This window comes from Acanthaster planci, linkage group LG04 (genome assembly GCF_054643075.1).
Source record: "Acanthaster planci isolate LZ-2023a linkage group LG04, COTS_SCS, whole genome shotgun sequence".
NCBI classification, from domain to species: domain Eukaryota; kingdom Metazoa; phylum Echinodermata; class Asteroidea; order Valvatida; family Acanthasteridae; genus Acanthaster; species Acanthaster planci.
Window position 1 is genome coordinate 3756523 of NC_141780.1, and position 22209 is coordinate 3778731.

Consider the following 22209-nt stretch of genomic DNA (forward strand, 5'->3'; position numbering starts at 1 on the left):
TACACTCACGGTAGTCTAAACCTATATTTTCTTGTAAAACTCCTCCATTCCTAAAATTAAAAATCCTATATAACATTTTATTTGATTATTGGGCCCATGAAAGTTATACCTTTAATGACCTAAAATGGCCGGTCGGGATGAAATATTTTGCGGTGGGGACTAAGGGATATAGAATGGGGGATGACGTGCCCCGGCGGCGGAATGGTTTTCGAAGGGGGAAGGGCAGTTGTTACCAGGCCCTTCAAGTTTAGTCGACAAGTGAGGGGCTGTGACCCCTTCTCCCTGCTTCCGCCGCCAGTGACGACGTTAATTAAAGCAATGGCTCACATGGAAATTTGAATGGGGGATGCCATATTATACTAGGGGGCGTTCTTCGATGAGTCAGATGCAGAGATAGCTATTGCGACTGCACTTAAGTGCATGTTGCGATATGAGTGTCTCAGTTGTTGGAACCTTGCTGGTGGATTATGCGTCAGTGCCATGTGGATCATTAGCACACATATAGCTGCATGCTGTACTGCACACATAAATGAACAAGTTTCCTTAACCACAGAACAAAGGAATGTCCACACTTTGTATGTAAAACAGGTATGTGTGTGGGGGGGTCAATCCCCCCCCAAAAAAGTGGATATAAGCACCCACCCAACCCCCATGGTTTGACGTTCCCCGTCCGTACCCCATTGCCTTTTGTGGGGCTATACACCTCAAAGAAGAAGACTCCATGCAAGTATGGTTCTTGTTTTAGAGCGTACGGTTCAGGGCTAAACATAGATATTAAATGGCTTTACCATCCTTGAAACAACATATAATTATTAACTCCCCCCCCAACAAAATTTCCTTTGCCATCTCCTCAGCAAAAAATCCTGCATCCATCCTCAGAGAAATTCATGAGGACCACAGTCTCGAGTTTTTTGTTCCACTTGGCACCAGAAATAGATTGAACAGTAGCCAAAAGACCCAGCACCCCTTAATTATAGCCAAATTGGGGCGAAGTCAATCTTAAAACCAATATCCGTCAGCATCCATTTGGTTATGAGAGACATTGGCCTGAGTTTTTCAACACAAGAAGGTAGCCAAAAGACCCCATTTCGGCTTCTAAATGGGCAAAACAGTGTCTTCCCTGTGGATAGGAACAGTTCCCAGCCTAGTAAAGTTCAAGCACCAGTTTATGCGGATGTTAGTTGGTTTATAATTACGCTGTTCTTAGGCTGGGACCTGATCACATCCATAGGATATACCCGCTTTGAGCTTTGAAAGGGTGAACATGAACAGTCTAAGTAGGTTTAACATGCTATCATGAAGCAGTGAAATACCAAAGGTTGACATCAAGCTGAAACATCTGTGAGCCTTATTGATTGCGCCGGTCTTCACTGGCAAATTACCTGCGTCATTCCTTTCGATGTCAACGTTTACACTGACCGAGATACATTATAATGTGAACAAATTTAAGGTGGAAACTTCCAAGCGACTTCATCATGTGGGTTTTAACACCACATCGACAAAATTTGTCACCACATCGACAAAACTTGTGAGCTGAGGATGACGATTTCCCAGACTAAATTAACTCACGTGACCCCCGGGAAGTCACTGGTTAGCGACTGCAACCACTATCGCCGGCGCGAGCCGCGGCGGCCAAAGTCGGGGATTTCCCTAATACCTGCAAGATGTAGATACCTAGACGTTTACCCGTGCTATACATAAGGACTCGTCTATTGGTACCCTTCTGGCAATTTGTATTATTGAGAAATCTGATGAGAAATACCGTCGCTGTGACGTGTAGCCTGCAAAGTTGGCGGAACGGGCTGCAGGCTCGAGGAGCGTAAATATTCCTTTCAGTTTTGGGCCTATACTCACGGCAAAGTAAGTATATTATATCCTTTGGAAATGGGAGATATTTGACCATCACGTACTTGCTACTATACATTGTTGCAAAGAAACAGATTCTGACCGTGATGCGCATCATGTTCTAGCCCCACTAGTGTGGCACGGACTCTTACTCCCGCCCCATCCTAAGGATGGAGCGGGAGTGAGAGTCCGTGCCACACGAGTAGGGCTAATTATGTTCCTGCTAAAACTGTCTGGGCTTTATCCTTAACAACATGCTTACACGTACACATATTTGTCAATAATGCTTCAACCAACAGTAAAAAGCCACTAGAGTTGGCACTACAGTGCCACTGACAGGATAGAGAAATTTTTTTGTTGTTGTTTATTTACCAAAACAAATTTTATCCCTGCTTGCAGATCAAGAACCTTGTTTTTGTCACAATGGGAAAGAAAACGCCTGCTCAGAAACTTCTCGTGGGGAAGGCTTTCCTGAAATACCTCAACGAAACCAATCAGAGTATCTGTTTTGGGAGAAGAGAGCTATCAGAGATCTACGCAAATAACTACAAGCAATCTCATGGAGCTGCTTGCAAAGGTGTATACCTTTACATGGTCTTCACTTTTGCATTGTTTTATTTTGTTTCTAATTAGTGTTGGATTTGACTCATTTTTGTGTTTGTGTGCCCAAGCGTGGTGTACATGACATAGTGTGGAGTTACGCACAAAAAGAAATCTACGTAAATGATTTGGAGTCTTTTTCTGTAGATGTGGGGACATATTTCACCTATTTTATGGGGACCAAAATGTTACTGGGACACAGAAATGTCCCTACCATGCGATTCAACTTTGCCTAATAAAAGAAATTGTCCCCTTAATGCGGTGAATGCCTACCCCTTCTCTGAATCGTCAGAAGCATTTTGGGGTTGGGGTTAGCCTTGGCAAAACGAATCTAGGAACTGTCCGGGAAATCGTCAAAAATCCAGCTTGAAGGAGTTATCATAGTTGGACAAAAAGAAGCGTTTTCCTCAAGTTTCCTTAACCATGGGAGAACAAAGGAATGTCCACACTTTGTATGCAAAACAGGTGTGTGTGGGTGTGTGTATGTGACATGTGCTTTTATTTGTTTTATCAGTCCTTTCTCCCTGCTCCACAGCTGCTCTCTGGCACATGAAAGGCCCAGGAATGCATTGATTTGAGTAACGGAATGCATAATCCTTTTGTTAGTCTATGTGCATGGAATTTGAAACAGTCGTGTGTTTCAGTCTGGCGGATGCTGTCTGTGCTGTGCAAGGGTAATGAAGGTTGTCACGGAGGGCTGCACAGGAAAGCTGTTTGTGGAAGCTAGCTACAGTAGGTGTTGCCTTGGTGCAGTAACACTCTATAATCTGCTCCAACTGGTAACAAGACAGGTCATGTTTTTATGTGGAAATGACGGTCCCTTTGTGGGAACTCACCTAGCAAACATGCAGGTGTATGCACACATTTGGCATGGGATGTGTTTACCATGCTCGACCAATTTATGTTGGAATACAGTGTACAGACTCTGGGTGTGTGCTGTGCGCACCTGCACTGCACCAGCCCATTTGAAAAACTTGCCATCAGCCTGTCTCTCCTTTGCCTTTGAGGGCACACTTCAACTCAGGGCAGATACTGAAACGCACGAGACTCTATTTGAAATGTGATTATAGCCTGCATTTAAAAGACTTGCCGGAAAGAGTTCCATGTACGGACAACAATAATTTTCCCTTAAACTGTTATAACAGCCATCAGAAAGTGATAACATGTTCTAAAAAGTGAGATTTTTCTAAAAAGTGAAATTTACCTCAGAAAATTCTGAAGCATTTATTTAGAAACACTTTTTTTGAGACGTACAAGTCCTAGGTTTATACACAGGTTCTCAAGTATTGTCCTTATGTGGAAATCTTTACCAACTTGCCTACGTGGCTCAGGCCAAACAAAAAATAGCTGTGTTTCCAGTTACCCAACCCAACCTAGAAAATCATGTGGAACCTATATCTTTTTATTCGACAAATCAATAACAGATAAAAACTTACGGTGCCTTGCCCCAAGCCTAATTTTGTGTACATCATCCCGTACATTGTATTGTTTTAATTTTTTTTTGCATGAGATGGACAGCTCTTGTGTGTTTGTATTTCAACAACCAGCTGCTTTACTACTCAATCACAGTGCTGATATGTAATATTGATATGCACATGTAGAGTATTAATCTGACATTGACTTAAAACCTGTTACAAATATATGCCCCCCCCATAAAAAAAACAGACCATCAAAATTTACAGTAAAAACATTTTACCCAACTAACCACCCTAATTTATTTCTCAGTGTAATAGGAAACACAACTATTTTTTGTTTGGCCTAATGGCTGTAGCCATATAATGGCTGTGAAAATGAAATTAACTGATTTCATGCTTTCTGTTGTCTGTCTCAGGAGTCAATTTTTCTTCCATCCTTTTTACTCTACGGATGAACGGCATGTTGAAGTTCAAGAGTGACCAAGTTCACATCACGCCCGGCTTCCTTGCCAGGGACCAGTATTCAACACTGAAATTGCACGAACTGGATACAGCCAATAAGGCGGCTGCATCCCGTCACCCATTTTACTGTGCTGACTGTGACGTGAAGGGCAATTCTTTGTTGTCATTCCGAGGCCACCTGATGGGAAAGAAACACCTTCAGCAAATGAGTTTCAAGTATTTGAAGAACCAGAGGTAATACATGAGAACCTGGAACTATCTTTTCAACATTTATTGGGTGTGGCGCCTCCGGAATGTGACGAACTATGCAGAGTGCTAGAGCATTAACATGTAAAACAAAATCAACTTTTCTCACTTCTTAGTTCCAGGCAAAATTCTTGCGTGAGGTAAAGGCAAGAGCCCAATTTTATGGCACTGATTAACAGTTAGCAGAAAAGTCATGCTCACTATAGCAGGAAATTTTGTCTACCGTAAGCGCCATTTCATGGCAGTGCTCGGCATGGTTATGCTTACGGTTGTGCACAAACAGAGATTTGTGTTATTGCTACGTCAAGCACAATTCTCCTCTGAGATTAGCGTGCCTTTTGCCGTGCTTATTGCTTGTGATCTTCATGAAATACACAGAGCCTTTGTCTGTAGACAAATTTTTAACAGTGCCTTGAAATTGGGCCATGATCCTCAGTATTTCCAAAGCCAAGTTTATGGTCTTAACTGTATTTCAAAGGAACTCTGTTTTCAGTTGAGATTGAAGCCAAGTAACTTCATTTGGTAGATAGACTGGTACATGTTATTAATTATGTGGCACGACAATAGAGAAATGTATTAATTTGATATGTCATACTGTTTGCACAGTTTTGTACATCTGTGAATTGACTCCGAAATTTTTATCAGATTTTCCAAGGGAAAAGAACCTGTGCAAGTTTTAATCCTAGCTTCCTTCTTTCTCCATCATATGCTCTTTGTCATATTGATGTACATGCATTTTTAAATGAGAGTGACAGTTATTTGTTAATAAATGTCAGGGATATAATGATAAGCAGTCGCAATGGCATCCGAGTGACCAGTGACTACGACGATGACAATGGGACAATCGCATTCAGCATGGATATCAACTCCACACAGACGTTTGTTCTCACGGTTACCAACACCAGGTATGTCAGTGAGGATCCACCTCGATAGCTGTTAAATGCTCCATTAGGTCACATGATAGTTCTGCTTCCTATCGCATTGCATGTCAAAACAGCGTTGGTTGGTTGGAGAAAAACTTTTGGCACTTTTTTATACTGATGTATTGTGCAGCTAACCGTGGACTGGTTAAAATAGCAATTACAAGAGAGGTCAGGTGGAATTTGTTTGAAATGAACAACATGTTAAAAAAAATTAATAAGTCCAATGAACTTTTTTGTACCACTTTCAAACTACAATGGACACATTTATTTCCAGTTTCACATTATCCCATAATTTTCTCCCCAAAAATTTGCATCTTTCCTTCAAAATAGGGTAGGTTGGGGAAGAAGGAAGTATAACTGGGTTTTTTTTTTGGGGGGGGGGCTAAGGCAGGCTTTTAAGAGAAACTCTCGTGTGTAAAATGCCAGCTTGGAAAAACATGACAGAGGTCATCCTGCATGACATGAAAAATTACCCCGCAATATGAGTCCATACACAAACTGTGTGTCTTCTTACGCTCATCCCCCATGATATGTATGTGTGCATTATGATGACCTGGGCCAGGCTTATATCATCAAAATTAATGACTTTAACTCTACCAGATTCACTCTGACATACCACTCGATTCATTTGGTTCCAAATGTAGGTGATCTGTGACAGCACAGAATTCGAAATTTTCTGTCCCAGACATTATGCATGATAGTGCTCCCATTTGATGTTACAAACAAAACCCTTTCCTTCCCTTTGAAAAGTGATTCAGCACAGAATAGTTTCCTGGCCTGTTTGCTGCTGAAAGCCCAGCCTGGGATCACCTTGACAGATCTCCCAGACAATGGAATTCTACAACCTGGTGAGTAGGAACTTGATGCAAAACCAGTGTTATGCACTGTTAAGGTTGGGGTTTAAAAAACATAATAACGCACGAGCCACAAACGGTCTGCTTGATAGTGTTGAAGCACATCCAACTCTGAATTGCAGTGCCCAACTTTTTTTGCACCGCAGAAATATTTTCTAATGACGTTAAAGGAACATTTGCTCTTTGGAATTACATTGATTTCTTTTGTAATCCACAGGACAGAAATGCTACGTTCAAGTTCTGGTCAAATCTGATTGCCTCGGCGTGCTGCAAAGCCCACTTTTGATGGCCTTCAAACCTAGCAACGAAAACACAGTAAAACACATTCCTTTCTGCCTAAAACCATCTTCAAAGTGCTTAAATTATCCCTTTCATCATTAATTTCTGGCATCTCCATTTTTTTCAGAAATCTTTTTATTATATTTTGTTTGAATTGAATTTTTTCAATTTGGTCAGAATTTCTAGCAACATAACTTTTTTTTTTGACGGTTCCTTAAATTATCCCTTTTCCCCCAGAAACAACAAAAATACAAAGTCCCAATATTTTTGGAATTCAAGTGTTCAAAATTGATCTAAGCTTCCCCCCCTGAAAAAAAGCTTTGATCTAGAGCTTACTATGCCAAGCTTGTTAATGTTAAAAATACATTAATTTTTCTCTTCTAGGTTTTCCAGATTCTTCGATTCCTGAAGGTTGAAGTGATAGGTGACATAGCAGCAGACATACCCCCTTCAGTGCCTTATGAGCGGCCATCGAAGAAGTCACTCAGGCAGGCCACAGGAGAAATTGTTGATGGAGTGCCACCTCCTCAGTGAGTTCAGCGCATTTCTGAAACGTCATTTACATGTCCTAGAGTCAGACACTACGGGTGTGGTAGCTTGTCATATTTCCCTATGACTGCTTCTTGGAATTACACACAAGTCAATGGCTGTGGCTACAGTGAGCTATGCATTATCGCAAAAAGCAGCCAATTAAGTAATTTGGACACTGCCGTTAACGGGACAGCTTTGTTAATTATGCAAGGTTGATTGTAGCTAATGATGCTGGACTCTGTCTAAATTTAGGAAGCAGCGAAGTGCCAACTGTAACCCCTTTTCGTTTTAAAAAGTCATATATTTTTAACCATAAAACAATACCGTGCCGGGGAAAGTCAAACGTACAAAAGTACCATCGTCAAGTTTTAAAAAAGAGTGCACAAGGCCGGTGTAATACATTCTTGCCAACTGACCAGGAAAATCATTTCAAAGATGGATCATCTTGTGACAACTCACATCAGATTTCAGTGTAAACGAAAAGCTGAGTTTTTTTCTCTGTTTATCTTTGATCCCTGTCAGAACCAAGAACAGCGTACTGAAAATGGGAAACCTGAAGCCCTACTTTGTGCCAAGTCACCTGCGTTATCAGATTAACACCAAAGACGAAATGGAAGATATCAAGTATGGAATGAATTTTCTCTTGTACCATGAAAATTGTAGAAGAAAGATTGTTTTGAAGACTCAATGATGATACATTTTGAGGGTTATGTAATGAACTAAAGGTTTGTTTTATGAAAGTGAATATGAATTTGGTGTCATGAAGAAATTGTCATGGAAGTCTCCAAAGTTGAAATGTGTTAATCTTTTGCATATTGAAGCATACGTTTTGCTGCAGTGTCTCAAATGTCTCTTCAAATGAAGGAAGAGCATTGTGAAAACATGACTTTGAATCATAGACTTTCCAGACATCCATTCTGTCATTTTCAGCCATTTTCCATAGACGCCAGTCACAACAAAGTAATTCAGAAATGTGACTTAGGGAAATTCATTCTCATAATCATTTGGTTTCATTGTTTTTTAGCAAACGCCTCGAAGAACCTCTGTGCTGGGACAACTATGCTCGCAAGCTGTCGAACCTCTTGCATATAGAAGAATGTCAGATGGAGGTGGACATCCGACGCTACGACATCAACGGTGCCACCATGAAGCAAGAAGGAACCTTCCTCAAACTGAAAGTGAGCAGCTGTACCATTTGGGACAACTGCACAAAAGTGGTTTCGAGTTGCTTTCTTGAAGTTAATCGGCATTACTTCAAACAGTTGCATGTGCTATGATCTAAAGTTGGGGCAAGAAGTTTACATACACCTGGCAGAACAAAAACAGTTTTCCTTGATTTTCACAACTTCACTCTTTCCTACCAACTTTTCTTTTCACGAGGACAAACAAGATGGGTCTCTACTTAATGTACATGGTGTATGCATCAAATAAAAACACTCAGAGATATAGGATTTATATTTACTAAAAAATCCAAATTTTACATACTCTGACCCTATTATTTAGTGCCACTTTCTGTATTTTTGTCACATCTCATGCCGCAGTGGACCACTTCCTGAAGTGTTTTCAAGTGACAATAAGGGAGTAGAAGTAAATGTTCACAAAATGATTTTTCAGAAATATTAATAATTTTAACCATAATAAATGCCTCTGAGTATTTTCAATTGAAATACACACTATGAACATTTTTGAGACACAGTTTGTCTGACCCTGTAAAGTAAAAGTTGGCAAGATTATTTCAAGCAGCAAAAAAATTAGGAAAACTGTTTTTCTACCAAGCATTTGTAAAGTTTTTGCCCCAACTGCATATTAATTTGTACTGGGGGCTCCTTATTTGGTGAATTAAGGTGTGCAGAGACTTTTGGGCATGATAATTTGAGTGAGAAAAATTTGTGGTATGGGAGAAATCAATAAACTCTACCTACAAATGGCCATGGTCGGGAATCAAACCCCACAGCCACGGCGGTGAGAGCTAAATGATACATGCAGTAGCCACTTGTCCCTTAATGTTTTAGGAATTACAAAATTTAGATTTTCATGACTGAGAGAAGGTACTCATTCTCTTAGCAGGGATTGGAGGATGGCATGTGGCATTGATCCCTATTGATCATGGTTCATCTTAAATGGGTTTTAATCTTTGCATTTCCATCTCTTCCTTCAGTTCTTGCTCCAATTCCACTCCTTGTCCCGAGCATAGCCCTCATCACCTGCCAGTGTCCATACCTCACCATTTCCCCCACTCTCTGCAGGTTCCAGGGCTTGCTGAGAATCGTCCGTCAGTTCTGAGGGGGGACCACCTCTTTGCCCGTTTTGTGATTGACAGATCTAATCCACACCCCGAGCAGGTCAAGACCTACAAGGGCTATGTCCACCGTGTAGAATTGGAGGAGCTGGTGCTTGGCTTTTCAAAAGAGTACGTCACGTAGAAACAGTGTCCTCGATCATCACCACCCTCTGTATCCTGTTCCTTTGACCCTGCCTCCCCGCCATCTTCACCATTAAAACCACAGCATGGACATGAACTTCGTAGTATATATTACCTCCGATTTTTGGTAGTAGAATGTCTCGAGCAAGTTAATGTTCTTACCTCACAGCATTTTTTTGCCCATGTGAGTTGGGCTCTTCAAAATTGACGTTGACTCAGTTTTGCCCCTTATGAGGACAGACAAATTTGTTGGTGGCACCTCCACTTCTTTATTAAAAGAGATGCGGTTTCGTTTTTGCCAACCTCTTTGTTTGTTATTGACTGGTAATTGTCTTAACAGAATGTGGCCCATTTCCATTCATGCTCAGCTCCATTGAGCGTGCCCCCATTTTGTGAATTCTGGGAGCTCCCTTTTCCTTAAATGCTGGATCTGCCGCTGTTGGTTGCTTTGCACCTTGAAGGCCAATTTGTCTAGATCTCCTGCATGGGTATGCAGCAACTTTACGAGTGTGCATTGGTTTTGTAATGTGTGACCTGTATATAATGTCATAATTACAGGACAACTCAACGCCCATGGCTGTTCTCAGCCTGTGTCTAGATGTTGTGGCTGCAACTGAAAATAACATATTCACCTATGTAACCACTGGCTAGCAAGTGAAGCCACTTTCCATACCTGTGCACTAATCCTAGCCATAGCCGATGAATGTTCAAATTACATGTAGTTCTGGCTGTCAGCCCATAGGGGTTATTTTCAATGTGCTGCTGAGCAGGAAAGTTCTATGCCATTTTAATCACTTGGTAATGGCATTATTTTTGGCCGGAAATTTCAATTTAAAAAAAAGGCAAGATAGGGCTGCCAACTTTTGATGTATAGCCAAATGCCAAAAAGTCATTTGAACAGTATTTGTACGATATTTCTTACGACAGTCTTGCTATAACACTCTTAAGGTGCACCCACAGAGCGATATATGCTACCACAACAAGCCATGTACAGCCACTAAGTTCAAGTTCAACGCTTGATCCTGCATACTTCTCAAACTATGTGTGTCTTTACAAAGCAAACGTGGGATTAGTATGTTAAGACTTGCCAGCTATGCCTGTGCATGCAGACAGACAGATCGTTTTTATCTGTCCTCTGACGCAAAGTGGTTATGTCAAGAAACACATCTTACAGGTGTAGGTACGTAGGTCTGGAGCTGTAATATTCTCGGTAGTGTTTTACATTTTTCCTTTTTTAAAACAAATCTTTGTATTCCAGGTTCTTAAACCGCTATGCCAATGGGATCAAGGTCGACATCGAGTTTACCTTCAATCGCTTTCCCCTCCGCCTGCAGCATTTTGCTTTGGAAGAGGCACCCAAGCATCCTGACATCCAGAGCGTGCTATTTCCCGAATCCCCTGGAGTGAAACCCCTGCTTTGCTCCCTGACCAATGAAAGGTATTGGCGTGCATCGATTGCTTCATTTTACAAGTCCGATACTTTAAAAAACCTTTATGGTCAGTACCTATAAAGCCACCTTGTGACCAAGATGCCTTTTTCAATGCTGAAAATGTGCTTGTTATAGCTGATAAGGCCATTAATTAATCAGTGCACTCTAAGGAAAGTAAGCTTCGAGCATCCCCTGGGCCATGAGCTTATGTGGATTTTGATTGAAAAGAGAGGATCTTCGACTCGACAAGGTTTATTCATACCTGTGAATTTGTCTATATATACAAAATATATCCCCTTTTCACTTGAAATGGTCCGGAATTAACTGACAGTCAGAATGGGCAGTGTCTTTATCAGAATGGAGCTTTCCATGATAAAAATTCAAAGTCACGTAATTTACATTTCAAAACATTTGATGTCCTGTTGTCACATCTGTGACAGTCTTATGATTTACGATTGTTACAAGTTAATCTTAGGTTAGACGTTGAGTGAATGGAGGTGTTGAGATGCAATTTTGAATTCTCATTTATAGCTTAACAGAAATTTCTGAAAAGAAAATTATATTGTGACAACGTTTCTAGTGGCGCCTGGCATCGCCATGGCTGCAAGTCCATGTTATATGCAGTTTGTGCAAAGTTGACAATAGTTGATGAAGCACGGACCAATTAGTACCTGTAAGAAATTGAATCAGAAGTACTGTCTTATGTGTCTTACATTCACAGTCAGTTTGCTCACAGTCTATATGACCAGAAGCTAGCCTCAAATACAGAGCAAGTCAAGGCCATCCAGCATATTCTACAAGGAACCTCTCGCCCAGCTCCATATCTGGTGTTTGGACCTCCAGGCACCGGCAAGACTGTTACCATTGTTGAGGCCATCAAGCAGGTAGAACTTTATCTTAGAAAGCCCAAAATACACCCTTGAAAAAGATCAGACTTGAATCTGTGACCTTTGTGAACTTGGTGCAGAGAGATTACATGTGTAGAAAGTAATCAACAGGTAATTGACAGAACAAACGGCTGAAAAGGGTTTGTTTCTGCACTTATGCAAAGTTAAAGAGATTTTGTGTGGTTTTTATTGAATTGAGTTTTATTAAGCTCAAATGTTTGGCTCTTGAGAATCATTTAATTCATAATAAAATATCATTTTTCAACTTTTCACAACGTTGTTTGCCCGTTTTTTTAAAGTAAAATAATCATGTCACTTTCTGCCAACAAAGAGTGAAAAATAAACAATAGCATATTTGCATAAACATCTATTTTAATTCTTTTTTCTTTTTTTCTGAGGAGCCAGTTTAGTATTCCAACACCGCATGCTCGGTATGAGGCTATTCGGGGAACAGCTAGGTGTGTGATTGATAGTCTCTTGCTGTCAGCGTAGAGCTATACACTGACTCGCATGCACTTTGTTCCCGAAAGACCTTGGCTTTTTGAAATTACCAAAATGGCTCATTCAACTTCAATACACTAAAGTTGCTTCTGTGTGCTCCATTGAATATCTCATAGGTTTACAAAAATCTGCCCAGCAGCCACATTTTGGCCTGCGCCCCGTCCAACAGTGCAGCTGATCTGATCGCAAAGCGGCTTCTGACTGGCACCGGTACCCCAGTCATCGTGACAACACTCTTCAGGGTCAACGCCCTGAGCAGAGACTGGAAAACGGTGGACCAAACCCTGAAGGTGCGTGAACATGTCAAGAGACAGAGTTGAAGTAACGTAGACTGAGAACCAGTGAATTTATCCTTTCCCTGCCCAAGTATTCTCTCAAGAAGGCAGAAGTCATTGGGCAGGGCAAGATCTGGCTGGGCCAGTGGGTTTGGCTCATGGCTAATAATCAGATGGTGAGAGGTTCGATTCCAGCGGTAGGTCCTAAGTTGTGGCCTTGGGCAAGCCATTTCACCTTTACTTGTCTCTCTCCACCCAAAATGTATAAATGGGTAATGGCATAATACCTGAAGAGAAATCTGCAATGGACTGGTATCCCATAGACTAGAAATATTCTCAAGTGTTACATGCCAAAGGAAACTGAAGGGAATTAACAGTGGCAAAGACTTTTTTCCCACAAATATTGGTCATGCGCCCTGCGCTTTTGTGTGTATTGTGCATTTTGGAAAACTTTTTCAAAATGGCACGTAAAATGTCTGGACTCTTGAGGTCAACTCCAGCCGATTTGTTGTTCCATTAGGAAAAAAACTGCTGCAACTACAACAAGATGACAGGGGATAATTTCTTCCCAGTCAAGGAGGAGCTTATGGAGAAGCGTGTTCTAGTGACCACCCTCTGTACAGCTGGAAGGTTGGTTGGTGACAGATCGGGGGGGGGTTAGAAACCGTCCTCCATCAAAATTTTCCCAGATATTGTCAAAGTGTAGTTTTTATTTTTTGTCCTGAGCCTTCAGGATTTTTTTCTCGTAATGTTGTATCATCAATTTTTACACCTTTTTTTTAATTGAAGATTTTTTTAAATTGTACTCTGCCAGTTCATTTGTACTTGCATTTTTGGATGGTTAATATTAATTCTTGGGGGAGGTAGGGAGGCACTCAATGTTCTCTCAATATTTTATATCTTTTCCCTGTATCTATACCTATTTGTCCTCCAATTTTAACTTTTTCTTTTTTCGATGTTTGATTTTTTATTGGATTTTTAATGTAATTTTTCAGGTATTTTTAAGAATGAGGAATCTTTTTCTGTGGATGACTCCTCTGATGTATTTGTATTTTTGTACATTTGTGTAGTTGTGGTAATGTTTATATTACAATCTTGACGTATTTCTTTTTCTTTTTAATGAGGGCCCCAAATGATCAGTTTCTGCTGGATGGGTTACCCTTAATAAAGAAGGTTTAATTAAAAAAAATAAAAGATTCTGTTTGCACTGGATGCCCACTTTTCCTGTACAGGTCAGTAGACTATTTGGTCAGTAGTATGTGGGAAGTATAGTTCCAACCACTAGCCAGTGGCTATCAGAGGTGCATGTGTCATTTTCAGCCACAGTCAAAACATTCTGACATGGCTTTGTATGTGCCTCATCCTTTTCGTGTACTGCGTAAAACAATGGTAACCCCCCCTTTGACAGTGACAGAATAACGTAAGAGATGCAACACACCTTTCAATGCTGTATACTATCCTCCCCTCACAAAGCCACCTTAGGTTTGCACTGCATTCAGATGCAAATGAGTCATACACGCAGCAGCACATCATCGCAAGTGATCACTTGACTTCTGTGACTGTTCTTAGATACAAGCCAATACCACTAACTCACCCCCCCCCCCAATATTGAACAATTTACATCTTGTAATCTAATTCTTGTCAGGCTGGCCACTGCAAAGGACTTCCCCTACGACCACTTCACCCACGTCTTCATCGACGAGGCGGGCCACGCTGTGGAGCCAGAAGCCATTATATCCCTGGCCAACCTCCTGAACCCAAACAACCCCCGAGGAGGTCAGGTGGTTCTGGCCGGTGATCCCAAGCAGCTAGGACCCATCCTCAGGTCACCACTGGCCCTTGAACACGGACTGGGTAGGGTTTTTGACAAAACATTCTTAGAATGAACAACTAATGTAGAATTTTTGGGGGGGTGGGGAGTGTCGTTTTAAATGTATAAGTTGTCTTCCATATTCTTTCACCTTAAATGGGCTGGTGCATCAAATTCATAGTACAATGTATATATAGTGCCAGCACATATCAGTTTGTGTGCTGGGATGAGTACCTACTTTTATGTAGCAGACATCATGTTGATGGGAAATCACCGCATGCAAGCACAGGTCTATGGACATTTGATGTGAGACACTTTATGCACACGTGACCAGTTTATGTTGAATGGTTGTCTTCACGTGTGTGCCCAGATGAAACAATTCTCACCATTCTTCTTTGCTCTTGAGGCGGTGCTTCAATTTAGGGCGCATACCTCAAGCACGACATGTTGGGTACGACATTGTTTACCTCTTATCATTGAGTTTAAAGTGTCTCGTGTCTTCTAAAATCCCTACAGAGCTGTCACTGTTGGAGCGCCTCATGACAAAGTGCCAGGTATACAAACGCGGGAAAGTGGAGCCGCATTACGACAGCCGCGTGCTGACCAAGCTGCTGCGTAACTACCGCTCCCACCCGGCCATCCTCAAACTGCCCAATCAGCTGTTCTATGCAAATGAGCTAGAAGTCCACGCTGATAAATTCGCTAGGGAGTCACTCTGCGGTTGGGAAAAGCTACCCCAAAAGGTTGTTGCATGTTACTATTTTTATACATGTATTATTAAAGTTTTCTGAAACTGCCTTTATCAGTTTTAATCAGAATAAAGAAAAGGCTGAGGACATGGACCAGAGTAAAGCTGGCCAGTAAGTTGACATGACATGAGTAGCATGTAGCCAGTGGCTACAGGTTCTGTTACAATCCTAGGCAACACATAGATGTCTTCGGTTGCTGAGGATCACTGGTTTCCTTTCTCTTCATTAGGATTTTCCCATTATCTTCCACGGCGTCGAGGGAGTAGACGAACGAGAGGGACAGAGCCCATCCTTCTTCAACAAAGCCGAGATTCAGATTGTCATTGAGTACGCTCGGGACCTGCTGGAAAAAAGAGGTGGCATGCGCGTCAAGGAGGCAGACATAGGCATCATCTCACCCTACCGTCGCCAGGTGACGCTCTGTTTATCCCTTAATGTCAGAATACAGGCTGACAATGCAAGCAGCACCTCCAGAACCCTGGTCTGGCTATAATCCACTTTTGAATAGTATCATTTGGCAGAAATTTTGGACTTTCAAAAGAAGCAAGATGTATCTGCCTTGAACAGGGTCAAGAGAGGGTGCAGTTTCCCTAGCAACAGAGGCTCCTTTGATGAGAACTGCACTTTGCACGTTCATGAACTACTATGGAATGCATGCGTTGCAGTCGCGTTGTTACCAACAAAATGAACACTGCCCACCAACACGGCCCTTTTCAAGGCAGATACGACGGCCAACTTTAGATACACACTCAAACAATTCCCAAACATAGTTCTGGTAAATGCCTCATGGTTTGCTCCAAAATACTCCTGAGTGCTGTCACAAAACAGTATTTTGTACAACCTTAGGCCATGTCCAGTATCTTACCGTGCAATATCTTTCTCCATCTGCGTATTTACAGGTGCAAAAGATCAAGGAGGTACTTAAGAAGCGTAAAATCACCAACATCAAGGTGGGCTCGGTGGAAGAGTTCCAGGGTCAGGAGAGACTGGTCATCATCGTGTCCACCGTCCGCAGCACCAAACCAGAACACATCCAGATGGACATTGATTACAAGCTGGGCTTCGTCAAAAACCCAAAGGTTTGTTCATGAGGGTTTCTACTGAGAGAGGAAAAGTTTACTTGGTAACCAAGTAAAAATATCAGAAAATGACACGCTAATTCTTAAAATGACAATTTTGATAGCCAGGATATCAAAGTGAGGAGAATTGCAGTAATGAAGATGAATACAGCACAAACTATAATTCTTTATCAAATAAACAAAATTTGTCCAAGTGTTCGTATAACCACAGTATTTCTCCCACTAATGACAGCACCAGCATGTGTAATTTCAAACAGAAATTCCACGCATCATGAAGCCAGAAGTGTGTTTGGAACCTTTTGTATGAGAACAACTGATTTTTCTATAAAACTATCAGAAAAGCATATGATTAAATCTGAAAACTAAGAGGGAGTCACATTCAAATCATGGAAGTGTTTCACTTGACAGCTTGTGGTCATAATCTTGTCCATTTGCATTGTGAATGGTAACCTGTTGATAAGCAGGTCCTATTGTCTCTGCTGATTTTAAATAAGTTTTTTGGGGATATCATTTGAAGTAATTTGACTTCTGCATATAGCAAACCTTGTCTGACACCCGAGAATTAAAAAAAAAATAATTAACCATTTCTCTCAGTTTATTTCCAAATTTCAATTGATTTTACTCCTGATCAGACTTTATGGATTAACTGTCCCAACAGAGGCTGAATGTGGCCGTGACGCGAGCTAAGGCCCTGCTGATCCTGGTGGGCAACCCCTTCATGCTGAGGAAGGATACCAACTGGAACATGTGAGTAATTGCTCGTCAGTTCCCGAAACGCATCATTTTTGGATATGAGACAATCAAAACATGCTTTGCACCATAAGTGAGTAGTGGATCGATCCAGGGGATGCACCTGGTGCACATCTGCCACCCCTGTCCCCTTTCCCAATCTTTCTTGTTTTCTTTTAGTCTCACCTGGTTACATGTCAAGTAATTTTGAAGACAATGACTATCACAAAAATATGCACTTTTTGTATGTACAGGTTTGTCTCTATTTGGGGGCGTGCCCCGCCCTTCATAAATGCCACCAAGCACCCCTTTTTTGTAAACGCTTGATCTGCCTCTGTTTGAGAATATACCGCAAAAAGTGAAACAAAAAGCTGCCTTCTTTAACTCATTGACTGGGAGATTTAAACGGAATGCAGAGTAGATTATCAGTCAGATATTTAACAAATGGAATAACTGAAAATTTGAAGAAACTTTTGATATTTATTCAGAGTATGATACTGATGATTAATCCATGAAATATTCCATTCTTCGATTGTTACATATACTTTAGCTTTCAACTGTTTTCAGGAGACGTACTTGAATTCATCCAACATTTTCGTGAAATCTTGGAATGCCAATTCTGTAGGTTCCTGGAGTATTGCTTGGAGAACAGTGCCTACACAGGATGCTTCTTTAACAATGAGGAAGATGAAGTAGAAGACACCATAGAGAAGTTTCAGCAACTGAAGATAACGTCTGACCTGGGTAAGAAAAAGACACCACTCTAGGAACTTGACAAGCGCCTTCAGTTGGATTAGATGGAATTGAGAAGGAAGATAGTGTGTGGTGTCAAATTGTCTTGCAAACAACATCCATGTCAGCTTCTCATTGGACGTTCTACGTATTTTTGCCTGACACCTATTTTCCCCATTTTGCGCTGCAAAGAAAACTATTAGTCCACTGTATTGCGGATCATTCCCATGATTTCCTGAGGTTAGTTTGCTTCTGTCGTTACGGTCAATGCCAAACCAAGACTCATTGGGGACTTCAGTGCTGTGGTTGCTGTTATGCGGGAGATGTGAACTTTCTCCTGAGCTTGTTTTTGGCTTACTATCAACACCTTTAATTGGTAATAGTGAACTGGATGGTCACTTTTTCCATTCTAACTTTGCCATAATATCTGTTTTCTGGAATTAAGTTCACTGAAATAGTTATCCGTGTGTACTGTACTGCCCAGCCAGTTCATACACAACCATTACAACACACAGCAACATTGAAACCGCATGTATTCATTTGGATAGGCCATAGCCAAAAGTCTTTATACCTCAGGCCGAGAGTCTTCACAGAACTACAGAAGAAATTTCAGTGCTAGCATTTAAAAATAAATAAATTCTGGGCTTGCTGTGTCAGGTCAGAATTCTCTTAGCCAGGGTTGTAAGCACTAGCGCAGATCTTGCTGATCACAAGTGAAGAATTCCTCACTTAACCGAGCCCTGAAATTGGTCTCAGGTGTCCGGTCCATGATCAGTATTGCCCCAAAACTGCCCTCAAAAGATATTCCCGTCTCCTTGTGGGCAGAGAAAAGTCAATTGTGACGGATCGTCTTGCTCATGGACATAAGCTTGATTATTGCCTGGCCACAGCATGCAGTGCCAAACTGCCATCACCGTAAATGCTGTGGCAGTTGACACCCTTTCTCTGTCCTTTTCCACAGTGGACAAACCGGTTGAGGATCGTCTGCAGGGAGTGAGCGTTGTAGCTGAACAGCAGGACCCTGAGTGGCGCAGTGAGGATTAAATGATGAAATTGTAAGAAAGAAGGGCAGGTAAACTGACTTGCGGCTGAAAACCAACCATAGACCTAGTAGGAGTTTCAATTTTAGCTTTGTGTTTATTTTACTTGGAAAGTAACGTATATTTTATTGTGCATGGACAGCTTTTCAAATTAGTCAAAATATATTCGAATTTTTGTTGAGGATGTGAGTCCTGAGGATTATTAATAACTTATTGTAATATTCTCAATTTTTTGATTGAAATGTGGCATGTTACCCACCAGATTCCTTTTAAACCCAACTTCTCATCACACGACGAAATCGTGTCTTTTCATGGGTTTATTACAAACATTCCTTGGCAATATGGCATTATCCATCTCTTACTTTGAATAAAAGTAAAAGGCATTATATACTCAAATATGTATTTTAGAGAATTGAAAGAATTTTTGAAGTTCAAAGAACATCTGTCATTTATTTTTTTACAATTAATTTTAAGTAGCTTTGTTATTTTCGAAATTTTCGATGGCAGCTGTGAGTTATAGAAATGTATTTAATGACATTTTAAACACAGGTGAAGTTAACACAATTTATCCCACTCGTTTAGGTTTACTTCCATATCAGGCTAATTTGTTGTTTGGGATTTCACTTGTCAGTTTCCCAAATCCCCATACTCGATAATTTTGATCAAGTATTTCTAGAGGAAATTTGAAATGTTTAGGAAGGCAAAATTAATTGCATTATGAATTCCATGTTCTGAACTTAGAAATGACGGTGTTGAAATGTCAGATACTGGAAATGAAGATAAGAAGTATGTGTATTGGTAGATATAAAGTAGTTAAATGAACATTTAAAATTTGACATTTCTGTTGATCAATTTTCTTGCCACGTAATTCCTTTAAAACCTACAGTGAGAACATAATTCTAAGAATCTCAGCATTCTATATGAAAAATTTTATGTCACCAGGATTTTTATATTTTCAGGAAGGCAGCAATTTAACGAAAGTGCCTGAGGTTTAAAAATTATGTAGTAAGCAGTTATTGGTGCTCGAATTGGAACGGTTTTGTGCAAGTTTGTGTCCACACCACTACGCACAGTTTAATTATGTGTGCTGTACACAATGGTACACCTACTTGCATAATTATAGTGTAGCTACCTTGTGTATTGTTCATGTATAATTATGTAACGGCATTTATAATGGCTCTGTAAAGACTTCAAACCACCAAACGAACCAGTCGCATTCACACTGCCCAGCTTTTTCTCAGTCTTTGAATTTGGCATATTTACTTGATTTTTTCTTAATTGGACATACTAGTAAAATAATGAATTATGAAATGCAGGTCAATTGATGTCACACCGGGATTAAAACTCTACGCAGCAGGTATGGAGGACACCGAGCAATAAATTCAATATATTGTGTTTGAAATAACAAACATTCAATAAGTATTCCTTTTCAATAAGGCTGTTTATAAAATTGCTGGATAAAAAAACCTCCTGCAGGTATCTTGATCAGGAGCGTCTTGAAATAATAGCAAATAACAATAATATCGAGTAATGCCCTCTATAACTCAGTAACCGATTCTCGTCCACACCAGGGTGACACGTTTTGGGTCCAATTTTTCTTGAAGGAACCCTAAAGTGGGTTTGGTCGCTGTTGAAAAACTGACCAAGGCCAGATTTTTCCCGTCTGAGCGGGGGAATCAGCAGAGGGGCCCGGGTCGAGCGGGGGACATACCCCCACGATTCTCCCTTTAGGGGCCGTCCATAAAGTAGGACCTATGTACATGTACGCACGAAATGCCGACTTCTCCGTGGCTCCACCCCTTTCCCCATGTACACATACGCATTCCTTATATCTTTTGACTTCCCGGGTACCTTGCTTTATATCGGTATGTCTTTATATAACGGGTTTTGCCCTTACCCAACATATATTAATAAGCAATGTATGCTCAGTGCTTGTCCGAGAGCTTGCGAAAAAACTCACAAGCTTACTCGGGTGGGACTCAAACCCACGACCTCCTGCTTACTAGTGCAGATGTCTTAGTCCATTCGACCGCCGAGGTCGGCTGGCCGTTCAAGTGAAGCAGCAGGTACCGCGAACTATTTTTAAGATGTATTTTTGCGTTGGGGAGATTTTAATTTATATAACGTGTTTTTCCTTATCCAACGTATATTAATAAGCACTGTATGCTCAGTGCTTTGTCCGAGAGGTTGCGAAAAAAGGTATTTCTTTATTAACGGCCCTGGAAAATATTTACTTAGCAGCTTAAAAAAAGATGTTGTTGAATTGGAAAAAAAAATCTCGGTGCCCTTTTTCCTCTTATGCACGTATTTACTTTGCACCTTATGCTTAAATGAAACAAGGAAAAATAAAACACCTTATAAAGCACCTTAGAAAAATGATGTATTAAAACACGGTCAGGTTTCCGTAAATATAGCTGAAATACATGGTATATATTTGGATGAGAAAGTGTATTGATAATGATGAAGATTCATTACAGGCAAATTTTCGGTTTGCATACGATACGCACTGACTTGAACCCCCCTCCTTACGAATGGTGTACGCAACGGCAGCCCCCCCCCCGTGCGGACGTATACTTCATGGACGGCCCCTCGCCTCGTGTGTAGTTACGCCATTTCTTTTGACATTCATTCACAACTTGACAGTCACGGGGAACTCGCCCGCGTCGTTTTCCGTCATTCACAGCCTGTAAGCTATCCTCGTGATTTGCTGTAGATTTGATGGCGTTAATGGAACAGAATATATAGCGGGACATCGCTTACCAAGCATGCAACAGAGCTTTGAATAATATATATTACTCATGTAACACGACAGAGGAACATTTGAGTACTCGCGGGCTAACGTAAAGGGCGTAGCAAGGTGTTCCCCGGAAGCTTGCTGGAGCAGAACCGCCCCGGGGTACGCTGATTGGCTACTTGCGGTACTACGAGCTATAATTGCCTGTACAACTTTCGCAAAGACGCGCACAGACGGCCAGAGGGACAGTTGGGGGAGCGGGTTAGCGTAGCAGTTCTTTCCTCGCATTTCACCAATGAGGCCCGGGTTCGAGTCCCGGCTTGGCCCAGGCTTTAAGTGCATTTGGTTTCCAGTCCATACTCGCTCTCGCAGGTTTTCTCCGGGTACTCCAGTTTCCTCCTGCCTCTAAGACTGGACCTTCTTCCTAACTCCGTAATGTGATGCTGATTAATAAAGTGTATGAATAAACGAACAGTTATTCGAGCAAATAGCCTGAGTTGCTGAAAGCGCCGTTAAAACAACAACAGAAGGGCAGTTCGGGAAGCGGGTTAGCGTAGCGGTTATTTCCTCGCTTTGCACCTTGACGTCACGAAGCTGATATGCATACAAAGACATTGAGGGCACGCTTCATGATGAATGCCGCATGACGAAGCGGGTGAGGCTATT

At 41.2% G+C, this 22209-nt stretch overlaps 1 protein-coding gene across 1 annotated transcript; it reads left to right on the top strand.

Moving 5' to 3' along the window:
• The first annotated feature begins 1711 nt into the window (after positions 1 to 1711).
• On the top strand, positions 1712 to 20218 carry LOC110974293 (RNA helicase MOV-10-like). The gene is made up of 21 exons (XM_022225832.2): positions 1712 to 1860; positions 2245 to 2422; positions 4277 to 4556; positions 5345 to 5473; positions 6242 to 6339; positions 6563 to 6660; positions 7009 to 7154; positions 7678 to 7779; positions 8180 to 8333; positions 9402 to 9565; positions 10836 to 11015; positions 11729 to 11891; positions 12512 to 12685; positions 13191 to 13300; positions 14316 to 14524; positions 14997 to 15223; positions 15459 to 15641; positions 16129 to 16308; positions 16967 to 17055; positions 17663 to 17781; positions 18731 to 20218. Exons 2-21 carry the CDS (start codon positions 2269 to 2271, stop codon positions 18811 to 18813), a joined length of 3042 nt encoding a protein of 1013 aa, XP_022081524.2. The 5' UTR covers positions 1712 to 1860; positions 2245 to 2268; the 3' UTR covers positions 18814 to 20218.
• The last annotated feature ends 1991 nt before the right edge of the window (positions 20219 to 22209 follow it).

What these genes read in the sequence shown, in the direction of transcription:
- LOC110974293 (XM_022225832.2), top strand. Translation starts at nt 2,269, where the DNA reads ATGGGAAAGAAAACGCCTGCTCAGAAACTTCTCGTGGGGAAGGCTTTC. An exon ending in GTGCTTGGCTTTTCAAAAGA is followed by an intron (nt 9,566 to 10,835) that starts GTACGTCACGTA and finishes TTTGTATTCCAG; the next exon opens with GTTCTTAAACCGCTATGCCA. An exon ending in GGCCCTTGAACACGGACTGG is followed by an intron (nt 14,525 to 14,996) that starts GTAGGGTTTTTG and finishes AAATCCCTACAG; the next exon opens with AGCTGTCACTGTTGGAGCGC.